Below are 24,008 nucleotides of genomic sequence, written 5' to 3'. Positions count from 1 at the left end.
AAGCTATGATCCCTTATTGATGTCACTTGTTAAATCCACTTCATTCAGTATACATGAAGAGGACATTAAGCCTTAAGACAATTGAGACATGGATTGTTTATGTGTGCCATTCAGAGGGTGAAGGGGCAAGACAAATATTTCATTTCCTTTGAACGGGGTATGATAGTAGGTGCCAGGCGCACCGGTTTGTGTCAAGGAGTGCGACGCTGCTGGGTTTTTCCACTCTCAACAGTTTCCTGTGTGTATCAAGAATGGTCCACCACCCAAAGGACATCCAGACAACTTGACACAACTGTGGGAAGCATTGGAGTCAACATGGGCCAGCATCCCTGTGGAACGCTTTCAACACCTTCTAGTCCATGCCCTTGACAAATTTAGGCTGTTCTGAGGGCAAAATGGGGGGTGCAACTCAATAGTTGGAAGGTATTCTTAATGTTTTGTGCAGTCAGTGTATATTTCTATATTTCATAGTTGCTTTCATATCAAATATCTATTTCAGCCAAACAATCTTAAATAAAATGTTCTCATGACTCTGGATTTAGGAATCTTCTCTTTCCAGAGCCTTCATAGCACAGTAGTAACACAGACCAAATCTGTCATTGATTGGAGGAATTGAATTTACAGATGAATTGGGGTATTGTTGGGATGATATGTAAATGTAAGCAATTCTTCAGTGGTGGCCCTATTGCTCATAAGCTGAATAAAAATATAAAACAAACTGAACTGAAGAAGTGATAGTAAAAGGAACATTGCACTGCGGGAAAGCGAGGCCATCCTCTCATCTAATTGGTCTCCTCAACCAAATCGTACCTGAAAAAGTAACAAATAGGTAGCTTATCAATCAAAGCCATATGGAATGTGCATGAATGAATATAGAAAAGGTAACACATGGGATGGCACCTACCATTGTGCATTGCCACTCTTCAGGTCTATCTGATCCAGATCCAGCTGTAACTAAAAACACAACAACGAAAACACGGGTCAGAGGTCATCTCAAAAAGTGCTTAAACCAGGACATAGATCATTAGATAGCCTACAGTAGCTTACCTTTCCAATGAGCTCTCTCTCCCTGCTCATGAAGGAGACGTTGTTTTTGACAGTCAGGTCCAGTCTTCTCTGCATGGACTCCTCCAGAGAGAAGTCAAAGTCAAACCTGCACACACAGAAAAAGGAAAAGAGATAGATAGAATGGCAGATACAGGGATATGACATAACTCCCTACTGTAGAGCTGCTAGTTTGATATACAGTGCCTTCGGAAAGCATTCAGACCCCTTGACTTTTTCCACATTTTGTTACGTTACAGTCTTATTCTAAATTTGATTAACTTGTCTTATTTCGTCATCAATCTACACACAATATCCAATAATGACAAAGCAAAAACAGATTTAGAAATGTTTGCAAATTTATATATAAAAAAAACTGATAACATTTACATAAATATTCAGACCCCTTACTCAGTACTTTGTTGAAGCACCTTTGGCAGCAACAGTTTGGCACACCTGTATTTGGGGAGTTTCTCCCATTCTTCTCTGCAGATCCTCTCAACCTCTGTCAGGTTGGATGGGGAACGTTGCTGCACAGGTATTTTCAGGTCTCTCCAGAGATGTTTGATCGGGTTCAAGTCCAGGCTCCGGCTGGGCCACTCAAGGACATTCAGAGAGTCCCGAAGCCAATCTTGCATTGTCTTGGCTGTGTGCTTAGGGTCATTGTCCTGTTAGAAGGTGAACCTTCGCTACAGTATGAGGTCCTTGGCATTCAGACATGACACTTGGCATTCAGGCCAAAGAGTTCAATCTTGGTTTCATCAGACCAGAGAATTTATTGCTCATGATCTGAGTCCTTTAGGTGCGTTTTGGCAAACTCCAAGCGGGCTGTCATGTGCCTTTTACTGAGGAGTGGCTTCTGTCTGGCCACTCTACCATAAAGGCCTGATTGGTGGAGTGCTGCAGAGTTGGTTGTGATTCTGGAAGGTTCTCCCATTTCCACAGAGAAACTCTGGAGCTCTGTCAGAGTGACCATCGGGTTGTTGGTCACCCTCCTGACCAAGGCCCTTTTACCCTTGGTCAGGAGTAGCCAGCTAGAAGAAGAAGCTTGGTGGTTCCGAACATTTCCCATTTAAGAACGATGGAGGCAACGGTGTTCTTGGGGACCGTCAATGCTGCAGAAATATGTTGTTACCCTTCTCCAGATCTGTTCCTCGTCACAATCCTGTCTCAGAGCTCTATGGACAATTCTTTCGTCCTCATGGATTGGTTTTTGCTCTGACATGCACTGTCAACTGTGGGACATTATATAGACAGGTGTGTGCCTTTCCAAATCATGTCCAATCAATTGTATTTACCACAGGTGGACTCCAATCAAGTTGTAGAAACATCTCAAGGATGATCAATGGAAACAGGATGCACTTGAGCTCAATTTCGAGTCTCATAGCAAATATTTATGTAAATAAGGTATGTTTTTTTGTATTTAATATATTTGCTAAAAATTTTAAACTGTTTTCGCTTTGCCATTATGGGGTATTGTGTGTAGATTGATGAGGACTTTTTAAAATCTTTATCCATTTATAGGGTTTGGACTTCAGACAAAAATGCAAACAGTACCAGATACTATTACACAAAGACAGCAGGAATAACTCTGGGCCCTAGTTAAGGTAACTCTGGGGCGGCAGGTAGCCTAGTGGTTAGAGCATTGGACTTGTAAGCGAAAGGTTGCAGGATTGAATCCCCGAGCTGACAAGGTAAAAATCTGTCATTTTTGCCCCTGAACAAGTTCCTAGGCCGTTATTGAAAATAAGAATTTGTTCTTAACTGACTTGCCTAGTTAAAGGTAAAATTAAAAATTAAAAAATAAACATGGTCAGGAAAACTCCTGTCCCTACACATTCCCTCTGTCTCCTGATGACCCCTTCTGTCTCACCTCTCGTTGAACTCAGGATTGAGGTCTCTTTTCTTGGTGTTGGTCTTTCTCTTGGTGGTCCTGTTCTTGTCTGGCAGAAGGATGAAGGAGACATAGGGGTCGGACCCATCCTTAGCAGACCCACAAGCTGGCAGGCCCCTAAAGGCAAACAGAGAACAAACCGGGTGACTAACTGCATGTGGACACTGTTTAGCACAATGTTCACTGGCTCCATACAGATGTAGGATCTTAATTTGATCCCCTGTTGCAGGAGAACTTTCCTGCGATGCAGGAAATGTTAAACTTGTAGTGTATTTGAGATTTTAAAAAGCTTCTGAAGTTGGTAATTTCCCTTACGAAAAATGTATCATTGTCCTACAAAAATGTCCATGAATTTTAATCCACATAATAATTCACATTTCCTGTTGCTGGAGGATTATTTTCCTTAGCATATACATTAGGGCTAGCTTTCCCCCCTTTTTTAAGGTGATTTATGCATTAATTCATTCAAATACAATAAAAGAATGGCTTAACATTCATAAATACATGTTTTTTTTTGTTTTTTTTAAACGCACACAACATACAACATAGATATAACCTTAATTTTCTAAGTCTAGTGACTATACACCACTAGCCAGTCGGTCGGTTCAGGACAGACCTGCAGGCAAGGTACAGTGATACACAGTGCATTATGGGTATTGTAGTTTGGGACATACCTGCAGGAAAGGACGGTGATGAACAGCCGGTTCTCCTCTATTGAGTAGCCAATTTGCAGCTTCACCTGGCCGGGGCTCTGATCAACTCTGAGCGAGGAGACACAGGTAGACAGGGGGAGAATCTCAATTGGTTTTGCTCGACTCCTCGCGTCCTCTCCTCCGTCCTCTCCTCGCATCCTTTTGAAAAAGGTCAAAGGTAAATCGAGGGGAGGAGGCGAGGGGAGGAAATGTGGAAACAAATGCGCTTTTATGAAATCAGACTCTGGCAAATGACGTTTACAGAGGAAGAATCACAATCTATGGAAAATGATAAAAACAAAATGTGGGTAGTTGCGCAAGACATTTTATAGATAAAAGGATGAGTAGCATATCGTTTCTAAAACGTTTGTGGCAAATGTCCAAACTCTTGCAGTAGGACTCCTGTAGCATACACCTCAGTATCCTATGCCGGAGGAGGCAACCGAGGAGAGGAGCAAACTCCTCCGTTCGCCTATTAACGAATAGACACAGCTCCTTCATATGGTGACCACTTAATGGTTTCCGGGTCACGGAGGAGAGGAGGCCGGAGGAGTCGAGGCCAAGACGGACTTTTGCCCAATTGAGAATCTCCCACGGTTACAGTTTACATGGATTATAAAATGTATTCATTCCTTCATTATGACTAGGCCCAGAGTTTTTCTTGGTCAGGTCACGAGTTCAGGTCCCACTGCTGGCCCTAATTATGATGTTTGATTACAGATACATGATCATTTTAAAACTACAGAGAAGCGTTATTTATTTCTATGGTGAAGTACAGTACAGAGAAAAACAACGTGCCATTCTGACCCGCTGGATATTATTCCTCAGTCCTCACTGTACTGTAATGTGACCGGGAAAACAATGGGACATTGATGTCAGTGTGAGCTTTAGAATGACTCACAGTTGAGAGAGCGGTGATCTGTGTCGTAGGTTTGGTTCAGTGTCCCGTCTGTGGATGACATGGTCTCTGTCCTCACTGCCCTCCTTAGTACCATCACTACGACACACTGCCAGCTGGGTGTCCAAGATCTGCAAGACAAAAGGCCGTTTAATATTCCTCTCAAGTTTCAAGCTTCAGTTTATTCCGTTTAAAAAATAATAAAAAAAGGTAATTTCACACATGGTCTCGACACACTTTAGAAAAACAGATCAAATATGACATTTATGAGTAAGAGGCACGTGACGGTAAAATGATTATCAGGATAGAAGGTATTAAGAGCACATGATGACGTTAATGGAGAAAGAGGGGGTTCAGAGCAAATGCAAATCATAGACAATGCCTTAGGGGCACTGTCTGAACTGGATCATTCATGCAATTGTGTTGTTTTGGAGGAATAGTCATGGGACAAGTGGTGAGTTTGTGAGTCTCTGAGTATGAAAATCATATGACAGTGCTGAGTTTGTTTGGTATAGAGAGTGGGTGTATGAGTTAGACATGGGTTCAAATAGTATGTTTTCTTTCAAATACTTTGAGTGTTTAATTGAGCCTGCCTGAAATGCCAGATGGGTAGAGTTTACACTTTAGGGACTGTTCCATTGGTTCCGTTTTGCCAGGCAAGCTCAATCTAGCACAGATAACGCATTTGAGAGAAAACAAATACTATTTGAACCCAGGTCTGGACAGTGGTGACTATGGTACACAGAGTGTCTGTTTACTTTGAGTTTACCTTGAGTGTGGCCCTCAGTAGTATCTGGCTCTCAGGGAGGGCCCCGTCCAGACTCAGCCACCTGTCCAGCACCAGGCCCTGCTCTGACAGAACCTCTCTAAGTGGTAGTACCACCGTGCCCAGGGCCTGGCCCCAGCTGTGGGACAACTATAGTACAGAGGGATAGAAAAACATGAACACATGCACGCACACAATGATCAGAGGTAACATGAAGTACCATACTTCCTTTCTAACTTCGTCCACAATCACTCCCAATGTCACCACTCATTCTCCCAGCGTCGAATGGGTCCATTAAAAATGGGTTTCAATAGGTGTAATCTCTGTATGAAAACGTGCTAACAGCATTATCAGCCCTCTTAGGCCCCATTCAAACAGAAAAACAAATGTATACTATTCATCCCTTTGCGGACCCTTTCTCTCACCTTCACTATAAGGAGTTCCTCTTTAGGGTCACGAACCAGGAAGTGGAAAGCTTCATCCCACCGAGGAGACGTAGAGCGCTCGCACACCTTGGAAAAAGAGATGTACGGAGAAACCAAAAAGATACAAATAAATTGTCCATACTTCATTTTGGTTTCTCTGGTAAGCATATATAGTATGTAAATAGATCAGGAGACAAGAAGACTTGAAGAGGAAGTGTTACCTTGGTCTTGTATGACATGGCCTTCAGCAGAATCTCTGCCCCCACTTTTGGCTCTTTTCCATTCTTCTTCAACTGCAAACATGAAGAAAAAAAAGATTAGTGTATTAAAGAAATGAAAGGACTGCGGCAGAATCTACATCACCAAATGTACATACATAACAAATGTACAAACCAATAATGTAAGGTCATAAAGTAGTAACAAAACCAAAACAAGTATTGTTGTATATAAACACTGAGGAAGTATTGTGGGCTATATAGAGTCACAGGACAACAACAGCAGCAGCATGAGATCACACAGCAGGCCAGCAGGCCCCTGGTCTCACCGGCAGGCTGTGTGCTCTCTCCACATACACAAACAGCACAGCAGCCGACGGCACTGCCTTGTTCTGGTACTGCTGCTCGGCCTGGAACTGAAGGATCTGGAGGGTTCAGAATTATAATACACCGTTAGAACCAGACACTGGTAGAGCAGAGAGACACATACACAGAGACAGAGAGAGAGACACACACAGAGAGACAGAGAGAGATAGAGAGAGATAGAGAGACAGAGATATAGAGAGACAGAGAGATAGACAGAACAGGGGGAGTTAACCTGATCTAGTCTGGCGGACTCTGAGAGCCTGGGGAGCCACTCCATGAACAGGTGAACCCGACCTGACTTCACATCATTCAGAGTGTACCACTGTGATAGAAACAGACACATGGTTACCAGACTACCATTATCAGACTATGAGAGTATCATTGCAATACCGTATGACACACATATTTTGGAGGCATAGCTCTACCACTGGTCATAGAGCAAACACAGAAGAATCTGTCATAAAATCTGTCACGAATCGTTAGACGTTACCTCATCAGTGAACTGTGGGCTGATGATGTCTCGCAGGTTCAACTTGAACCTGTAACACAATGCATTCACGTATTTCATCTGGCTCTGAGTCGTTTTGGGGCAACATGTCGTCTGGTCAGATCCTCACCTGCCCAAGAAGTCATCCTGGTCCAGATCTTTATCAAACAGCTCAAACTGGATCTCCTGACCAGGCAGCTGGGTTAGGATGATCTGAGGAAGCCCAACACAACACATATACAACAGGTGCTTAATGTCTCCCAGAGTCTAAATCCCACATTCATTAAATTCAAATCATTATTGTTTACTGTGTGAGAGCATAGATCCGCTGTGTCCTGAACCTCATTTCATCTAAAAACTGAAATATTTCCGACATCCAGTCACTGTGCTCTTTTTACCTCGTACAGTTCGTTCCAGTAGGGGTTGAGGTTCTCTTTGATGGTGTGGCTGCGGAAGGTGACTCCCCCGACCCTGATCTTGACGTAGGGGTCACTCTTCCCCTTCACCATGCCCCCCATGAAGTTATCCTTGGCTATCAGGTTACTGGCCTCCACCAGGTGGATACGCAGCACTCCCTACGTCGGGGGGGACAGAAAGAGAGAAAGAGAGAGAAAGAGTTGTGAGATAGAGAGGCAGACACACTGGATAGCATACTGTCATGTCGCCCTTTCTGGGTGTAGATCGTGGCTCCCCCCTCCTCTCTCTCTCTCTCTCTCTCCTAAGCCAGGTTTTATTATCTCAGGTCATAAATTCCTGGCAGAGACTCTCTCCCCCTGGTCATGCAGAAAGAGACGGAGAGAGCACAGAGAGAGAACAAAGGACTTCTCTTGGCCAAACTCCTAAATTCCCAAAATGGGAGAATTCAACAATATTTCTACTTTTGAGAATGTGGGAGTGATCCGCGGACACTTAAGGGACAGTTATGACGAGTGTGTTTCATTTGGTGATCTCATGAATGACAGGAAACACACATAACGGTATCTCTTAAAGTGTACTTTTCCCAGCTGTCTGGTTTACATCTGAATATTGTGAAACGTATGTGATTAAACATGAAACTATTTGTGAAAAGATGTAATGTGATATTAACCTTCTAAATGAGAGTATGGATTTTCAAATAAAGATTAACTAGTCAGTGACCACACCCCCGTGAGCCCAGACATCACATTAGGCATCATAGAACCACCCCTTCTTCGACAGAGGATAAAACCCACTCCTGAAGAAATTCCCACCAAAACATGCCGGGTGACACTGGTGTGTGAAGTAGTTTAAACTACAACATGCCAAAGAGACCCACGGTAAGCCGGACGTCTCGAATGGTTAAGACCACACAAACCATAAGACTAGAAAACCATCCCATGTGGAGCATTGGCTACATGTCTGGAAATGGTTCAACTCTGAGACTTTCGATTCACTACAGAAGGAGCAAATTCTAGACGAGACGAATTACTAGTCTGCAGCTAGAAATGACGTAAACCTAGAATGAGAATACCGACAAACGCCGAAGCATCTATCCTATGAGAACATTTCTGAATGGTACTCTGAAGTATCCATTCTAACCACCTATAACCACGAAAGACTTTGTGACTTCAATGAAAGTTAACCAGAGACTCTGATGAACCCTACAGGACGATCGAGGATTCCAACAGAGTAGACAATAACGACATACGAGCGTAAATATATATACACATTGCAATTATTCTCGAATGAGCGGCCGTTCATGTGCAAAGGATTAGCATTTCAATGAATATAATTATAGACTGTGTGTAATGAATGCATTTTGTCTTTCCTGCTCTTTCTCAGTCCCACCCCTTTCCTTTTGTCTACCAAGACGTCCTATCGGCTTAGCCCCCTAGGGACTTTTCTATCATTGTTAGTAACCAATATTTACTGTTTGTTATGTATTTCTGTGATTATTTAGTTAATTATTTATTTACTAAGCCAATTTGTATATTGCTGATTCATAATTTATGCTAGGGTTCGTGCAGATAACATAGAATTTTAGGATGTTTGTAAAGAGACTAACAAGGTAATAATAATACATTAATGAGAATGACTAATCGATCAGATATTAAAATATCTGAAGAGTTATATTCGGAAAATTCTAGCTCTGTAAATCAACATTTTCCGTGGTGCCCCGACTTCCTAGTTAATTAAGTTTACATGATTGTTTAATCACGTAATAATAATTACACAGAAAATTGATTTGATAAAATAAGTCTTCACATTTAATGATAGTAAAGACACGTCCATACAGCTGAATGGGCCTGTCTGTTAGCATCCCGAAAACAGAGGTCCTATGTCAAAGGTCATCTGATGCTTCACCTGAATCACCCGCATTCTCCATCTCAGACTCCTCCCTGGCCATTGTACCACACCTTAAATACCTTAGAAGCATCCACTCGGAAGACTGCAACATCGACCAGGATATCCACAATCAGATCAAACAGGCCTCATCCTCATTTAGACGGCTAAGGAAAAGGGTTTTCAACAACAGCAACCTGCACCTACCCACCAAAGTTGCAGTGTACCAGGCAGCATGCGTATCTTCACTCCTTTATGGATGTGAAACATGGGCAGTCTACGGCCAACACTTAAAACAACTGGCGTCCTTTCACATAAAATGCCTCCAACACATTTTAAAAGTGACCTGGCAGGATAGTGTTCCGCACTCAGAGATCCTCCAGAGAACCAACTGGAAGAGCACTGAGGCGTCCCTCACACGCAACCAGCTTAGATAGCTCGGCCATGTCATCGGATGCAAGAGGACCGCCTGTTGCGAAAGACGCTCTACGGACAGCTACAACTGGGCCGTCGCTCTGCAGGTGGGCAGAAAAATCAGGCTAAAGGACCAACCGAAGACATCACTATAGAAGTGTGGGATGAACCCTGCCTCCCTCCACACTGTTGCTGCGACCTTTCCACCTGGCGCGGCCTGCTCCGGCCTCAACGGGACAGGCCTTTGCGTGCTCCATCTGTGGCAGACTGTGTGCATCCCGCATCGGATTATACAGTCATCAGTGAACACACAAGCTGTAGTGGAAGTCAGTGTGTGTGTGTTTCAGTTAGCGGACTCACCTCACTAGCAAAGTCCGAGTCAGGGGTGGTCTGCTGGGGTCGGATGGGTACAGGTTTGGGGGCTCCACTCACTCCCCCAGGGGCCACCTCTGATGAGATACCCCCATCTCCGTGGCCTGACCCTGGGCTTAGGGGGTGAGGAGATACGGGGCTGGTAGGAGAGGCATCCTCATTTAAATACAGCACCTATATCAGGAGAGAGAAGAGAGGGAGATAGTCGGAGACATACATTTTAGGACAGGTTATGCCATGGCATCACTGTGTGTGTGTTCCATGTGTGTGTGTGTGTGTGTTTGTAGGTGTGTGTGTATATGTGTGCGTACGCATGCCTGCATGCACTCGTGTGTGTTTGCATGCTTCGTGTGCCTGCGTGGGTTTTCTGTGTGCGCGCTGTGCTTCCCGTGCGCGCTTTCCTGCATTTGTGTGCGTGCTCCCCACCCACCCTCAGAACAGCGTTGATATAGATGCGGCTGGCCTGGCCAGAGTTGTCCAGCTGAAACCACTGGTCCATGCTGAGGTCAGGACTAGCCAGCAGACGGGACAGAGGGATGGACAGACTGCCCAGAGACAGAGCCCGGTCATCATCCTTCACCTGGAGGGAGGAGGAGGAGGAAGAGAGAGGGGGAGGAGGAGAGAGGCAGATGAGGAGGAGGTTGGGTGTTTGACAGAGAAAAGGTAAAAAGATGTGTGGATATGATTGACAGGTGGATAAAGGCGGATAAGGTTTGATATTCTACAACAGTGGTGTGTGTCTGTGACATCTGCAGTAAACGAGGATCCACTCGTAACCACTGTGACGTGGTTACCACTGTGACCCATTACGAGAGACAGAGATGGATAGAGAGAGAGAGATGGAAAGAGAGAGAGAGACAGATTGATAAAGAGAGAGATGGATAGAGAGAGAGAGATGGAAAGAGAGAGAGAGAGATTGATAGAGAGAGAAAGAGAGAGACAGATTGATAGAGAGAGAGAGATGGAAAGAGGGAGAGAGAGATTGATAGAGAGAGAGAAAGAGAGAGAGAAAGAGAGAGACAGATTGATAGAGATGGAAAGAGAGATTGATAGAGAGAGAGAAAGAGAGAGACAGATTGATAGAGAGAGAGAAAGAGAGAGACAGATTGATAGAGAGAGAGATGGAAAGAGAGAGAGAAAGAGAGAGACAGATTGATAGAGAGAGAGATGGAAAGAGAGAGAGAGAGATGGATAGAGAGAGAGAGATGGAAAGAGAGAGAGAGACAGATTGATAAAGAGAGAGAGATTGATAGAGAGAGAGAAAGAGAGACAGATTGATAGAGAGAGAGATGGAAAGAGAGAGCGAGAGATTGATAGAGAGAGAGAAAGAGAGAGACAGATTGATAGAGAGAGAGAAAGAGAGAGACAGATTGATAGAGAGAGAGATGGAAAGAGAGAGAGAGACAGATTGATAGAGAGAGAGAGAGATGGAAAGAGAGAGACAGATTGATAGATAGAGAGAGAGATGGAAAGAGAGAGACAGATTGATAGATAGAGAGAGACAGATTGATAGAGAAAGACAGCTTATAGAGAAAGACAGCTTAGGCTTATCTTATTACCTGAATATCAATTTCCTGTTTGCGAGGGTCCTGGATGTAGAACGTGAAGGCAACTTCCCACACTGGGTCAGTGGTAAGATAACAAGTCTAGGAACCACAGGGGAGAGGATACAAGTGATGGAACATGAGAGAAATACACTAACCTAGAGCTTAAGGCAAATGTACACTATAGTTATTAAGACCTTCTGAGGGCCTATGGGGGTGAATTCCTACCTTACTCTCCTTGGTTGTGTCTTCTACGGACAGCTGCACCATGGGGCTGGGGTCCTTGTTACCCTTCTTCATCTGAAGCCCAACATATAAAACAGATGTGACACACACCAACAGCCACAGCCACAGGGGACATAATGAAGAGAAGCTTTTGCTATTGTCACAGCTAATGGGGGGGGGGGGGGGGGGTCAGAACAGACAAAGACCGCGGCGCTGCAGCCCAGAGCATCAGTCAGTCAGTCTGTACTCACAGGCAGGTCTTGAGCCCGGTCCAGATAGACAGCCAGGATGGCTGCAGAAGGAGGGTCTGTTGTCTTACAGGTCATATTCTGGTTCCTCTGGATAACCTGATCCCCGGGGAAGACAGGGCTTTAGTGGTCCATCGCCATGACTACAGCTTAAATGCTGAAGGCGTAATGAGATTTCTATCCAACTTGCAACGGCAATGTTTACGAACTACATCACAAGCACTCCTTATTCTAAAACGGTGAGGGGAGTCTACCCAAAACCATGCAAGCATTTTATTTGACCATGGGAACATGGTAGTGATACAGTGATGTAGTGTAGTGGGCACCTCATTGAGTCGCTCAGCAGAGGACAGCAGAGAGAGCCACTCCAGACGGAGGTGAACACTGCCAGATGGTACATCCTTCAGACTAAACCACTAGTAGAGAAAGAGAGGGGGGTTTAACGAGAACTTCAGACTGAACCAATGAGTGTTGAAGAGGGGGGGTGAGTGCTTGAGGTGGAATGTCAAAGATACTCATTCTAGGTGGTGGTAATCGTTTACATTTTAAAGTAGCGGTGTTTAGAGCGAATATTCTAGAATAGCCGGTACTCAAGCCATAGACAATATGAGGTGGCGATTCTCTGTACTGGTGTGCACTGGCACAATTCAAACACTGGGGGGGGGGTCACGTTATTGTAGTGAGACTGTGGTGAGCCCAGAGAGCCAGAAGGAGATCAGGAGGGAGGCACACAGGGTCTGCATGACACCTGCTGCTTTAAACCGGATTACCAGATCCAACCGTAATTCAGTCTACAGCCGCGTCTTAAGGGCAGCCTTAATTCTAACTCATTCCAGCTTTTACTATCTTATACGAGATACGGACAATAGCTGGTAGAGAGAGATATACACTATACCTCAGTTAAAATTCTCATTGACCGGAGCTACTTGTAAATTGTGAAAGTAAATGACTTTTTACTGAACCAATACTATTGTGACGTGTCAGACTTACTTTCGATATGAAGTAAACAAGATGAAAAACTAAAGCATATAGCCATTAGCACTTGTAACTCACCTCGTCTAAAACTCTGGCCTTGTGTACGATATCTAGATCCATCTTGACCCTGAGAGAGAGAGAGAGAGAGAGAGAGAGAGAGAGAGAGAGAGAGAGAGAACGGAAGAGAAGAAGGAACATTACAACGCAGCACGAGTGCATTTGTAACTGCGATGGAGATGGTGTTACAGAGAAATCCATAGAAAGCGCGAGGGAATGAGGACGATGCTACCTGCCCAGGAAGTCATCCTGGTTCTGGTCTTTATCAAACACCTCCACCTCCAACTCCTGACCAGGCACTTCATGGACAATCACCTGACACACACACACACACACAGTATAAAACACATGTACACACGTAAACACCACACCAGATGACACCGTAGCAACAGTAACAGCAAACAACACGACAGACTGAATGTATATGTAGCAGAAAAGCTGTATAAAAATAAAAAAAACTACAAATATATTTGTACTCCGATGGAGTTGGTTAATAGAGAACGTAATTTCTTTAAAAATACAATATGACAGACACATGAGAATAGGATCAATTGAAAATATCCAAAAAGGTCCCATGTTTGATAGCTACATTATTGCAGAGCTATATAGCATCAAATATAAGGCATCCGAGTTTCAACAGCCCTGAAGTCCATGCTATCACACATACTCTGCTCCTTGTGCAAGACCGTTCATTTCTCATGATGCAAGAGATCAAACTAGATAAACAAAACCATCTCTATAGAAACCAAGGCCAGAGCTTCCCTTTTTCTTTGCTGCACAAAGCAGAATATGCTGCCTGAGGAAAACCTTGTTTGGTCAAAACACTCTGCGAGGTAGTGGACTATTTAGGGAACAGGGTGCCATTTTGGGACGCACTTATAATATGCCCGATCTGCTCCTACCACTGTAAATATTGCCGTGTGGTTCACTGAAGTGGTATTTCTGCGATACGCAGGCCTCGTTTTTTTGTGGGATTCTTACAGAGAGAAGCAGATAAAACAAACCAAGGGCAGTGCGACATGCGACATTCTCTCTCATAGCAGGCTGCAGGTGGTGGAGGGACGGTGACTCCTCTCTTAATGGACCGAAGCCTAAGACAGATGTCACGCTCAGGGCTACAATCAGGTCACTACAGGGAGAAAGGCATTTACAATGGCGCTGTACAAGCAGTGAATGTCAACCCACTGGGCACAGACGTCATTCCAGCGTCTAGTTTTGATTTACATTGGGGTCGAGTTGTCAACTAACATGAATTCAACGTGAAATCGAGAAGAAATGTCACCACGTCATTGGACTTAGGTTCGGTTTGGTAAAATTCCCTTACATTGATTACTTTTAGCAAATCCAATCAGATTCCCACGTTGATTGCTGAAATGACGTGGAAACCAGTTTTCAACCAATGTTCTAATTTCATATTTTCATTTTGCTGACAATTTGCAATGTCCTCCTGAGTTGTCTTGAAAGGTGGTTGAAGGAAGGAGGATCTACTGTAACTCTTTTGACTTGTTCAGTTGGTCTTTCACAGGGTTCCCAGCTGCAAGCCCCACCTCAATAACAGACACAGTTAACAAGACTCATAAATATGCAATAACTAATAATGAGCTGGGGGACCAGCCACGCTCTGCGGCAGCTCTGAGTGATGAATTCAGCTTTAGACAGTCTGTGGTGTTGTATTCCATCTATTCTCCCCGCTCCCACATCTCTGAAATAATTGGTCGGAGAACTATCCCAGCTGTGCGCCTCGGAACGGTGAATATTCATCTTTAGACAGTAATGTATCAGTTTTCCCCCCCTCTCACATCTCCGTCTTCTCAATCACTCTCTGTCCGTCTTCCACTCTTTCTCAATCTTCTCTCTCTCTCTCTTTCCTCTCTTGTCACCTCAAACATCTCTCTCTCTTTCCTCTGTCACCTCAAACATCTCTCTCTTTCCTCTCGTCACCTCAAACATCTCTCTCTCTTTCCTCTGTCACCTCAAACATCTCTCTCTTTCCTCTCGTCACCTCAAACATCTCTCTCTCTTTCCTCTCTTGTCACCTCAAACATCTCTCTCTCTCTCTCCTCTCTTGTCACCTCAAACATCTCTCTCTCTCTCCTCTCTTGTCACCTCAAACATCTCTCTCTCTCTCTCCTCTCTTGTCACCTCAAACATCTCTCTCTCTTTCCTCTCGTCACCTCAAACATCTCTCTCTCTCTTTCCTCTCTTGTCACCTCAAACATCTCTCTCTCTCTCTCTCCTCTCTTGTCACCTCAAACATCTCTCTCTCTTTCCTGTCGTCACCTCAAACATCTCTCTCTCTCTTTCCTCTCGTCACCTCAAACATCTCTCTCTCTCTTTCCTCTCGTGTCACCTCGATCATCTCGCTCTCTCGCTCTCTCACCTCATACATCTCTCTCCACTGTGGGTTGAGGTTGCTGTCCACGGTGTGTGATGTGAAGGTCTGGGTGCCCACACGCAGCACGGCGTACGGATCAGACTTCCCGTCTATTATCCCCTTGATGACCGTATCCTTGGCTGTCAGCTCCTCAGCCTCCAGCAGGTGGATACGCACCACTCCCTGACAGACCGACAGAGAGGCATGATTAACACACAGTCAACCTTTCGCCGTCCACCGGTTCCCACATTCTGCAGCTTTGCACTGAGACATGGCTGTGAACTCCTACAGTCATATGTCTCGGTACAATCGGGTGTTAATCTACGTCAGTCATACAAGTAGGGTCAGTCAATCTGTTGTGTTTGGTAAATGCTTCGGTCTGAGTCTGAGTCTCCAGGACAGGTGATTGAGTATTTCAGTGGTGTTACCCGTGGGAGAGGGGAGCGGAGCTGCGCAACGTGCAGGTTGGCCACCAGGGGGATAGTGAGGCGGTTGGGGAGGACCAGGTACGAGGCTATAGCATCCATTATCTTAGTGTCCGACATGGCACTGCAAATGAATGCAAGGGTGGTGTTGGGGACACACAGAGATGGGAAACAAACAAATAGACAAAGACTATATACTACTGCTGACAACATGAACATGCATCAAACATGATATCGTGGCACGTATGCACAAAGCGTCTCAGAGTAGGAGTGCTGATCTAGGATCAGTTTTGCAGTTCGGCTCATAATAAATAATAGTATATGGACAGAGGGAACCTGATTCTAAGTCAGCACTCCTGCTATGAGACGCTTTACGGGCTCTGGGTAATACACAATAGGACCAACAGCACCCGTTGAGTAAGGATGCGGTTGAGGCAGGGGACGTTTCCTTGAAATCATTTTTAGCCAAATGTGATTTCTCAGTCCCGTGAATACAATTAAATAAGAATGACAGACTGTGTCATTAAACGTGTTGCCAGGAATCTTTGATACATGATGTTAGCAACTAAAGTTAACTGAAACATCACTGACAATTAATGATTTAATTGTAATATCAGACAATTAGCTACATGTCTTATCCACACACAATGTGAGCAGGGACACTGACAGAAAGAGCCCTCTCACTCACTTGAGTCCAGGGATATCCAGCAAGTTGGTCAGCCCAGTCCAGTTGATGTCCAGCTTCTGTGAAGGAGGATGGAGTTAAAGAGAGTCAACTTCAGAAGATGCTGCACCAAATGAATGAACGGACGGACGGACAGATGAAGGAATGTAGCGATTGGTAACAGAGACTCACAGGCCTGCGTATGAAGAACATGGTGACGGCTCCCACCAAAGGAACATCTCCAATCAGGGGCTCCAGAATAACCCTCAACATTCCATGTAGCTACAGAGACGGGTCGGGGGGAGAGGGCAAAAAGGAGGAAAAGAGATAACGAGGGAAATAATTAGAGAGAGCGACAGAAACGGAAAGAGAGAGAATGATACAGGATAGCTTTACATAGAAAGACTACACCTTTGCAGGGGGAAATGTCTCATGTGCTGCACTCCCACCAAATCCCCAGCCACATTGTTCGTTCTCGCTTTACCTGTACTCCTTTCACTCCTGCTTTGCAAAAGTACTTTTTGATTTCCACATTGATCTCCACATCACCCGCATAGCTGGAGAGAGGAGAGAGGGGAGGAGTCAGGGGGGCGAACAGGGAGATGACGTAACTGTCAAGCATCTGCTGCTGCTATAGACGATGGACGTGCTCTTCATCACAGAGGGTGGTGAGGGTAGCCACGCACCTAATGTACAGATCCAGTAAGACCTGCCGCTTGTCGTGCTCCGTGTGAGCCTTCACTCCCACCACCTTCATGGCCTGCGACAACAACAACAAAAAACACATCATATTGTGTTATCATGCGCGTAGAAAGTCCACAGCATAGGCCGTGTTTACTGCAAGATGCTGCGTATAAGGTAACCTCGTCTGCAGGCTATTGGGGAGGAGGTCTGGTGCTAAGAAGTGTGTGGAAGTGTTCTGTATGGTCCTTAGTGTCCGAATGAACCTGTCCATCTTCCTTTGTATAATGACAGGGTATACCAGAGCCACATATGTACATCTCTATAAATGGCTTGGCTCTGGGGCCTACTATACAGTAGTGACATGGTGTCACGCAGGCCAGGGCTCTTGTACCTTGTCCCCTAGGTTGACTTTGGTGAAGCTGAGGGTCTGTAGGTGGGTGTTGGATGCACGTATGGCTGGAGCAATGGTTTCGACCAGTAACTTCTCCAGATACTGGCCCACGAACGGCCACGCCTGCTGCAGAATCTACAGGAGAGAGAGAGAGAGAGATGTAGTCATGCTTCTCACTGTGTGTTTACAACCTAATGAATATACATGAGATCCTATCATCATCGCTTGACCACGCTTCAAGGACACCTTTGTCATTTTTCAAGGACTGCAGCGCTTGCAGGCGATTTCACTGAATATTGAATGTAAAATGTATCTGCATATCCGATCTGCATTAGCTTGCTTGCCAAAGCTCATTAGGTCAACATACGCTATGCCATATTCATTCCTATTTACGTTGTATAATCACATCTGAAGGCACAGATAGTAGGTTCTATAACAACTGATTAACTCTACTGGACAACCAAAAAGGACATGTCATGTACACCTTATAATTGACTGCATCTGCAAACGCAGAAAGAGGACCTGATAGTGAAAGATTTCACAGCCTTAGAGCATGATGTCCCCTCCCCTGTACCACATATCCACTTACACCACAGGAAACCACGACCTCATATCTGGTCGAGAGGCTCTTCACATGACGGAAACACAAAAGCCGTGGCCCTGCAGTCAAATGACCTTGTGACCTCATGGGTGGAAGTTTATTCTCATTTTTTATAATGAATAAACATTCTTCTTTTTTTAATCTGCCAAAAATGTGGTGTTTCTGTGTCAAATAGTAAAACAAATTCAGTCTTCTGTGATGTATATAAAGTGTAATATTGGGATGCAAACTCAAAATGTAATACATTTCAACTCTATATCTGACATGGTGCAGATGTCTTATTTTCTTAAGTCCATAACCATGTGTGTGAGGTGTGTACTTTTGTTTCAAAGTAGATGTGTTTAAGACTACCAAGAAACACTGTGTGACCCTGATTTAGCCCACTGTTTGTGTCACACTGCTTTGCTTTATTTTGGCCAGGTCGCAGTTGTAAATGAGAACTTGTTCTCAACTAGCCTACCTGGTTAAATAAAGGTGAAATAAATAAATCCCAAAAAATAATCAACTGTACATTTGATGGTTCACTTTTGTATGGTTCCACTGTTGGTCATATTATTTAAATCATACTGCCATGCAGTTGTTTATACAGCGAATTAATGGAAAGATCCATCTGAGATCTAAAGCTTGGCGTCACTTTGAAAAGGTGCTAATTTCTGAATCAGTGTGTGGGATTTAAAGGTGCTCATTTCTGAATCAGTGTGTGGGATTTAAAGGTGCTCATTTCTGAATCAGTGTGTGGGATTTAAAGGTGCTAATTTCTGAATCAGTGTGTGGGATTTAAAGATGCTCATTTCTGAATCAGTGTGTGGGATTTAAAGGTGCTCATTTCTGAATCAGTGTGTGGGATTTAAAGGTGCTAATATCTGAATCAGTGTGTGGGATTTAAAGGTGCTCATTTCTGAATCAGTGTGTGGGATTTAAAGGTGCTCATTTCTGAATCAGTGTGTGGGATTTAAAGGTGCTAATTTCTGAATCAGTGTGTGGGATTTAAAGGTGCTCATTTCTGAATCAGTGTGTGGGATTTAAAGGTGCTAATATCTGAATCAGTGTGTGGGATTTAAAGGTGCTAATTTCTGAATCAGTGTGTGGGATTTAAAGGTGCTAATTTCTGAATCAGTGTGTGGGATTTAAAGGTGCTCATTTCTGAATCAGTGTGTGGGATTTAAAGGTGCTAATATCTGAATCAGTGTGTGGGATTTAAAGGTGCTAATTTCTGAATCAGTGTGTGGGATTTAAAGGTGCTCATTTCTGAATCAGTGTGTGGGATTTAAAGGTGCTAATATCTGAATCAGTGTGTGGGATTTAAAGGTGCTAATTTCTGAATCAGTGTGTGGGATTTAAAGGTGCTAATTTCTGAATCAGTGTGTGGGATTTAAAGGTGCTAATTTCTGAATCAGTGTGTGGGATTTAAAGGTGCTAATTTCTGAATCAGTGTGTGGGATTTAAAGCGGCAATCAGCAGTAGAAACAATAACAAAGCTCCGACCCCACCCCCTTTCGGTAAAAAGCTGAAGGATGTCGCTGGAGAAATATAACCACCCTCAAAATCCATACACGTAGCTATGGATGCAAGAACTGACCATATATGAAATCAAATGTATAGTTTTAACCATGTTTTCGGGCTATATAATGTTGGTTTACGTTTACAAGCTAATATTCTGGGTTCTGATGGGGTACGACAGTTGAGCTAAGCTCATGAGGCATTTAGAAGTTATATTCTTCAAGAATCAAAGGGTACATATTGATTTGATTTAAAAGGCCCAAAGATTGATGTAGAAACTGCTGATTGGCCCTTTAAGGCAGTAGCACAAATACTTCTCATCTCACTGCCAAGCCATTCCCTTTGACGCTGACCTTCCCCTGGGCCCTGTCTGTTTGTCTGGGACTGGTCATGGGGCTGCGTCCCAAATGGCACCCTACTCCCTACGGGCCCGGGTCAAAAGTGGTGCACTAAATAGGGAACAGGGTGTCATTTGGGGCACAGCCATGATCTCAGTGATATGGTGTGCGGTCACTCACTACTCCCAGAACCCAGCAAATCCAGTAAGCGCTGAGCTACTCAATATGTTAAGAGTCTGTCAAGAGAGACTACTTGCTCAAAGACTATCCTCACAAACTAGGTACAGTAACTAGGTATCGTGCGGTGAAAATCCTCCTCAATAATCCAGGATTTAAACCAAGGGATTATGAAAGATACTGTAAATGCTCGTAAGTGAATAAAAATCCTAACAAGAATATAATGACATTCTGGCCTGTGTCATCCTATCTGTTGTTTTAGATATGGTCAAATTCTAATTGAATAACATTTGGGCTGTGCCATCCTATCTCTTGTCCTAAAGAAGTGAGATGGGGAATCAGGCCAGGGTCTGTAGTTGCAGCCTGCCTGGCAGAGAAAGAGGCTAGGAAGGAAGCCCCTGCGCAGTCAGAGCACGCGGTGGGTGTCAGCCAGGCAGCTAGCCTGGAGCAGCCCTGGTTGTTGCTTGTGAACGATAAGCCGAGCAGATCCCTCCCCTACAATATGTGCTTTGTCACAGAGACTTCATTACATCTCCCAGTGAGAAGGGCAGCCTTGTTTATTGATAATCACATCACCATCATCCTCGCTGAAGCTGCTGCTGGCACTAAGTGGAGAAGGAGACTCGCTGCTGTGGCTGCTGCAGAGGGTTTAGTGTGTGTGTGTGTGTGTGTGTGTGTGTGTGTGTGTGTGTGTGTGTGTGTGTGGTCAGGGAACCTTTACACTCCCCCCTGACTCTTACTAGAGGATGATGGGTACTAATGGAGGGAGTGGAGCGCTGCCAGAGTCAGGATGTAGACACACACCGCAACCCAGGACAACGATGGACAGGCACAACTACGCCATCCAGGCAGCACAAAGCTCCTCCATCACCACATCAGCACAACGGCTGTGTGTGTGTATATATGTGCGTGTGTGTTTATATATTTATGTGTGTTTGTGTGTACATGTTTTCCTATATTATCAGGACCAGAGTGTCCTGACAAGGTAAGAAAACAATACATATTTTGAAAAGCCAGGACTTTTTTTATGTCCTGAATTTGTTAAAGTGATATTTTAGGCTTAAGGGTTAAGTTTAGGGTTAAGGTTAAGGTTAGTGTTAGGATTTGGGGTTAGGTTTAGCATTGGGGGTTTTGGGTTAAGGTTAGGATTAGGTTAATAGTTAGGGTTAGGGAAAATAGGATTTTGAATGGGAATACATTTTTACTACCCAAAAAGACCTGAACAAAGCTGTAGTGTGTGTATGTGTGTGTGTCTTGGGGTAAGGGTTTAGGGGTTAGGGAAAATAACCCACAAGACTGTGTGTGTGTGTGTGTGTGTGTGTGTGTGTGTGTGTGTGTGTGTGTGTGTGTGTGTGTACACTACCTACCTTGTTCATCCACTCAACTTTCTCCACATCCGGAAAGTTGACCTGCAGAGAAAGAGATGGTTAGATTTGAACTTTGAACTGCCTTTAAACAATATAGCAGAAGAGTATAACCTGGGTAGGAAAGTGTGGAGCTCGTGAAATGGCTAAAGATTGACTTGAGACAGTAAAATGAAGATGTGTGTGTCTTTGTGGAAATCATGAAATGGCTAAAGATTGACTTGAGACAGTAAAATGAAGATGTGTGTGTCTTTGTGGAAATCGTGAAATGGCTAAAGATTGACTTGAGACAGTAAAATGAAGATGTGTGTGTCTTTGTGGACATCGTGAAATGGCTAAAGATTGACTTGAGACAGTAAAATGAAGATGTGTGTGTCTTTGTGGACGTCGTGAAATGGCTAAAGATTGACTTGAGACAGTAAAATGAAGATGTGTGTCGTTTCGGCCATCGCCCATGTTTCAAGACAATGAACCACAGACCGACCCTAAACCTTTCCTCCAAAGCATAACCACAGTCACAAGACCTTCACAATATCACACTGATCACGATCAAGTGTGTGTGTGTGTATGCATGTGTGTGTGTGAGAGAGATATCCTGTGATATCCTGTTGACATAAACCACAAAGATTGTGGTATAGTGTGAGTGTCCTGTGGAAGAGGGTGTTATTAAAGAATGTTGAAATAGTCCCATGACTTAGAAAGTTTTCTTTCTTTCCTGATATGGTCCAACTAGTCTCCCCCTCCCCCTGACTGATGTCTCTGAGTCATCAAGCTTCTGGCATCTAAAAGGAGAACCGTGGCACAACCCTCAAGTTCTAAAGAACCATGGAACTGAAACAGGAAGTGGGGGTGCGCACAGAAAAACGCCTCAAATTAGGGTGGCACGACAAAACCTCAGAATGGAAACCCTCTCTTGTTAAATGTACGTGTAACTCACCGTCACTACTAGGCTAACTGTGCTAAATGTAAATACTGTAATACTTCTGTGGCCATCTTTGTTGGACTAAATGTTCATTCTGAATTCCACCGTGACATTTAAGAGTTTGGACTCGTTCCCCCCGGCCCCGCACATTAACAATGTCCAAATATAGCTGTGGTTGAGTGGACTACAGAATGAAGAAGGTGAGGTGGGGGTTGGTAGGAACAGAGTACAGTAGGAAATCTAAAAGGTCAGGATTTTTTTTTTTTAGCAGCAGATGTTAAAAAGGTATGAGAGAGAGAAAGAGACGGAGACAGAGAGAGACATATTTGCTCAGCAGTTATGTTTATAAACATTATAAACTGTGCCAGACAGTTTCTGGATCATTTGTTTACAGATGTAGACATATTTTGACAGTGTAAACAACGGAGTCTTTTTAATTTTTTTATTTATTATGACGAGTTAATGTAATGCATTTCTAAGTCATTCAGTATTATTCTCAATCAAAGGGTGTATTTTATTCATTAAAATGAATGGAAATATTATATTGCAGACTGTGGCTTTAAGTGACCAGATTGCAGACTAGATAGTGGGCTGCAGATGTGTTCTGTAATCTGCAGTTGCAGCAGCAGGCTGAGCCTACAGAGAACAGACAATACAGTATAGGTTTGTCACTTACCCATGGGGGTAATTCCCGTTTACTCCTAAAAGCCCTTGCAGTGGTGTATGCTCTCTCGTTCTCCAATACGTACATGGCTGACCGCAGCCGCATCACTTTCTCGTTGCGACTGTGTTTCCATCCCATGTAGACCATCAGACCGAACAGAACTAAGCTGATACTAAACCCGAAGTATCCTGCCAGGTAAACTGGCAAAAGTGTAGCCAGGCATTTTCCAAAGGACCACAACACGGACACCGCATGTTGGCCGGACGGTTTGGGTGGCTGCATCTCTTCCGGCAAGGCGGAATCTGCAGCCCCCGAGCCCGTGGCCATGCTCGGCCCTGCATCCCTAGATGGCGTCGCAAAATCCTTCTCCATGGAACAGCTACCTATGCAGTTCAGCGTTCAGTGCCTTCTTGTTGGTGAATTACTAATTCAACGAAATCCGAATTAAGATAAGCCTGCAAACCATTGACAGCGGTTTACTCAATCGACACGAAGTGTTCGTCTAAAATACCTCTTGAATAGGTAGCCTAAACAGCCAAAACCCTCTCTTCGTGTACGCACTGACAAGCAGACACAGGCTAGTGGATTCTAATATTTGTCAGACTTGAGAGGGCGTGTTTTCTAAGTGAAAGCCCTCCTCAAATCCAATAGAGAAAAGTCACCCTAAAATGAACTTGTTCCGAGAATAGTTGAAACGCACCGACTCCCCCGCACCGACCGGTCAATGAGCGACGTCTCCTACAAGAAAAAAGCTATTGCGCTGCTGCAGTTTTCACACACAAAAAAAACGCATAGCTAGCTTTCCAACAGACTGAGAATCTATTTGGAGTAGCCTAAACCTATACACACGGTAGGTAGTAAGCCTATGAATAAATGTGATAGTAGGCTAGACGACGTTCTTGATAAAGCAACCAACGACAGCAACCGCTCAAGCAAACCGTTATCTCTTGACGCCTGCCTGCTATAATGTGCCTATTTACT

The 24,008-nt window shown here is 44.2% G+C and overlaps 1 protein-coding gene across 2 annotated transcripts; it reads right to left on the bottom strand.

Moving 5' to 3' along the window:
• Positions 1 to 426: 426 nt before the first annotated feature.
• LOC115167855 (extended synaptotagmin-1) lies at positions 427 to 23,992 on the bottom strand. Of its 2 annotated transcripts, none has more exons than XM_029722540.1 (31): positions 23,040 to 23,992; positions 21,445 to 21,486; positions 17,462 to 17,596; positions 17,073 to 17,146; positions 16,871 to 16,943; positions 16,579 to 16,668; positions 16,411 to 16,466; positions 15,726 to 15,846; positions 15,304 to 15,480; positions 13,156 to 13,238; positions 12,945 to 12,993; positions 12,218 to 12,307; positions 11,895 to 11,990; positions 11,647 to 11,718; positions 11,434 to 11,520; positions 10,305 to 10,454; positions 9,863 to 10,048; positions 7,186 to 7,362; positions 6,918 to 7,000; positions 6,791 to 6,839; positions 6,533 to 6,622; positions 6,264 to 6,359; positions 5,941 to 6,012; positions 5,720 to 5,806; positions 5,298 to 5,444; positions 4,532 to 4,659; positions 3,613 to 3,699; positions 2,918 to 3,055; positions 1,048 to 1,153; positions 905 to 954; positions 427 to 810 (listed from the first exon to the last, which is right to left on the bottom strand). In XM_029722540.1, the coding sequence occupies exons 1-31, from the start codon at positions 23,397 to 23,399 to the stop codon at positions 783 to 785; spliced, it is 3,279 nt and encodes a 1,092-aa protein (XP_029578400.1). In that variant the 5' UTR covers positions 23,400 to 23,992; the 3' UTR covers positions 427 to 782. The 2 variants fall into 2 exon arrangements, with proteins under 2 accessions (XP_029578400.1, XP_029578399.1); XM_029722539.1 differs by having other exon boundaries at positions 3,613 to 3,789; positions 23,040 to 23,990.
• Positions 23,993 to 24,008: the final 16 nt, after the last annotated feature.

Source organism: Salmo trutta, chromosome 30 (genome assembly GCF_901001165.1).
Source record: "Salmo trutta chromosome 30, fSalTru1.1, whole genome shotgun sequence".
Taxonomy (NCBI): domain Eukaryota; kingdom Metazoa; phylum Chordata; class Actinopteri; order Salmoniformes; family Salmonidae; genus Salmo; species Salmo trutta.
This window is presented reverse-complemented; position numbering and strand designations above follow the sequence as displayed.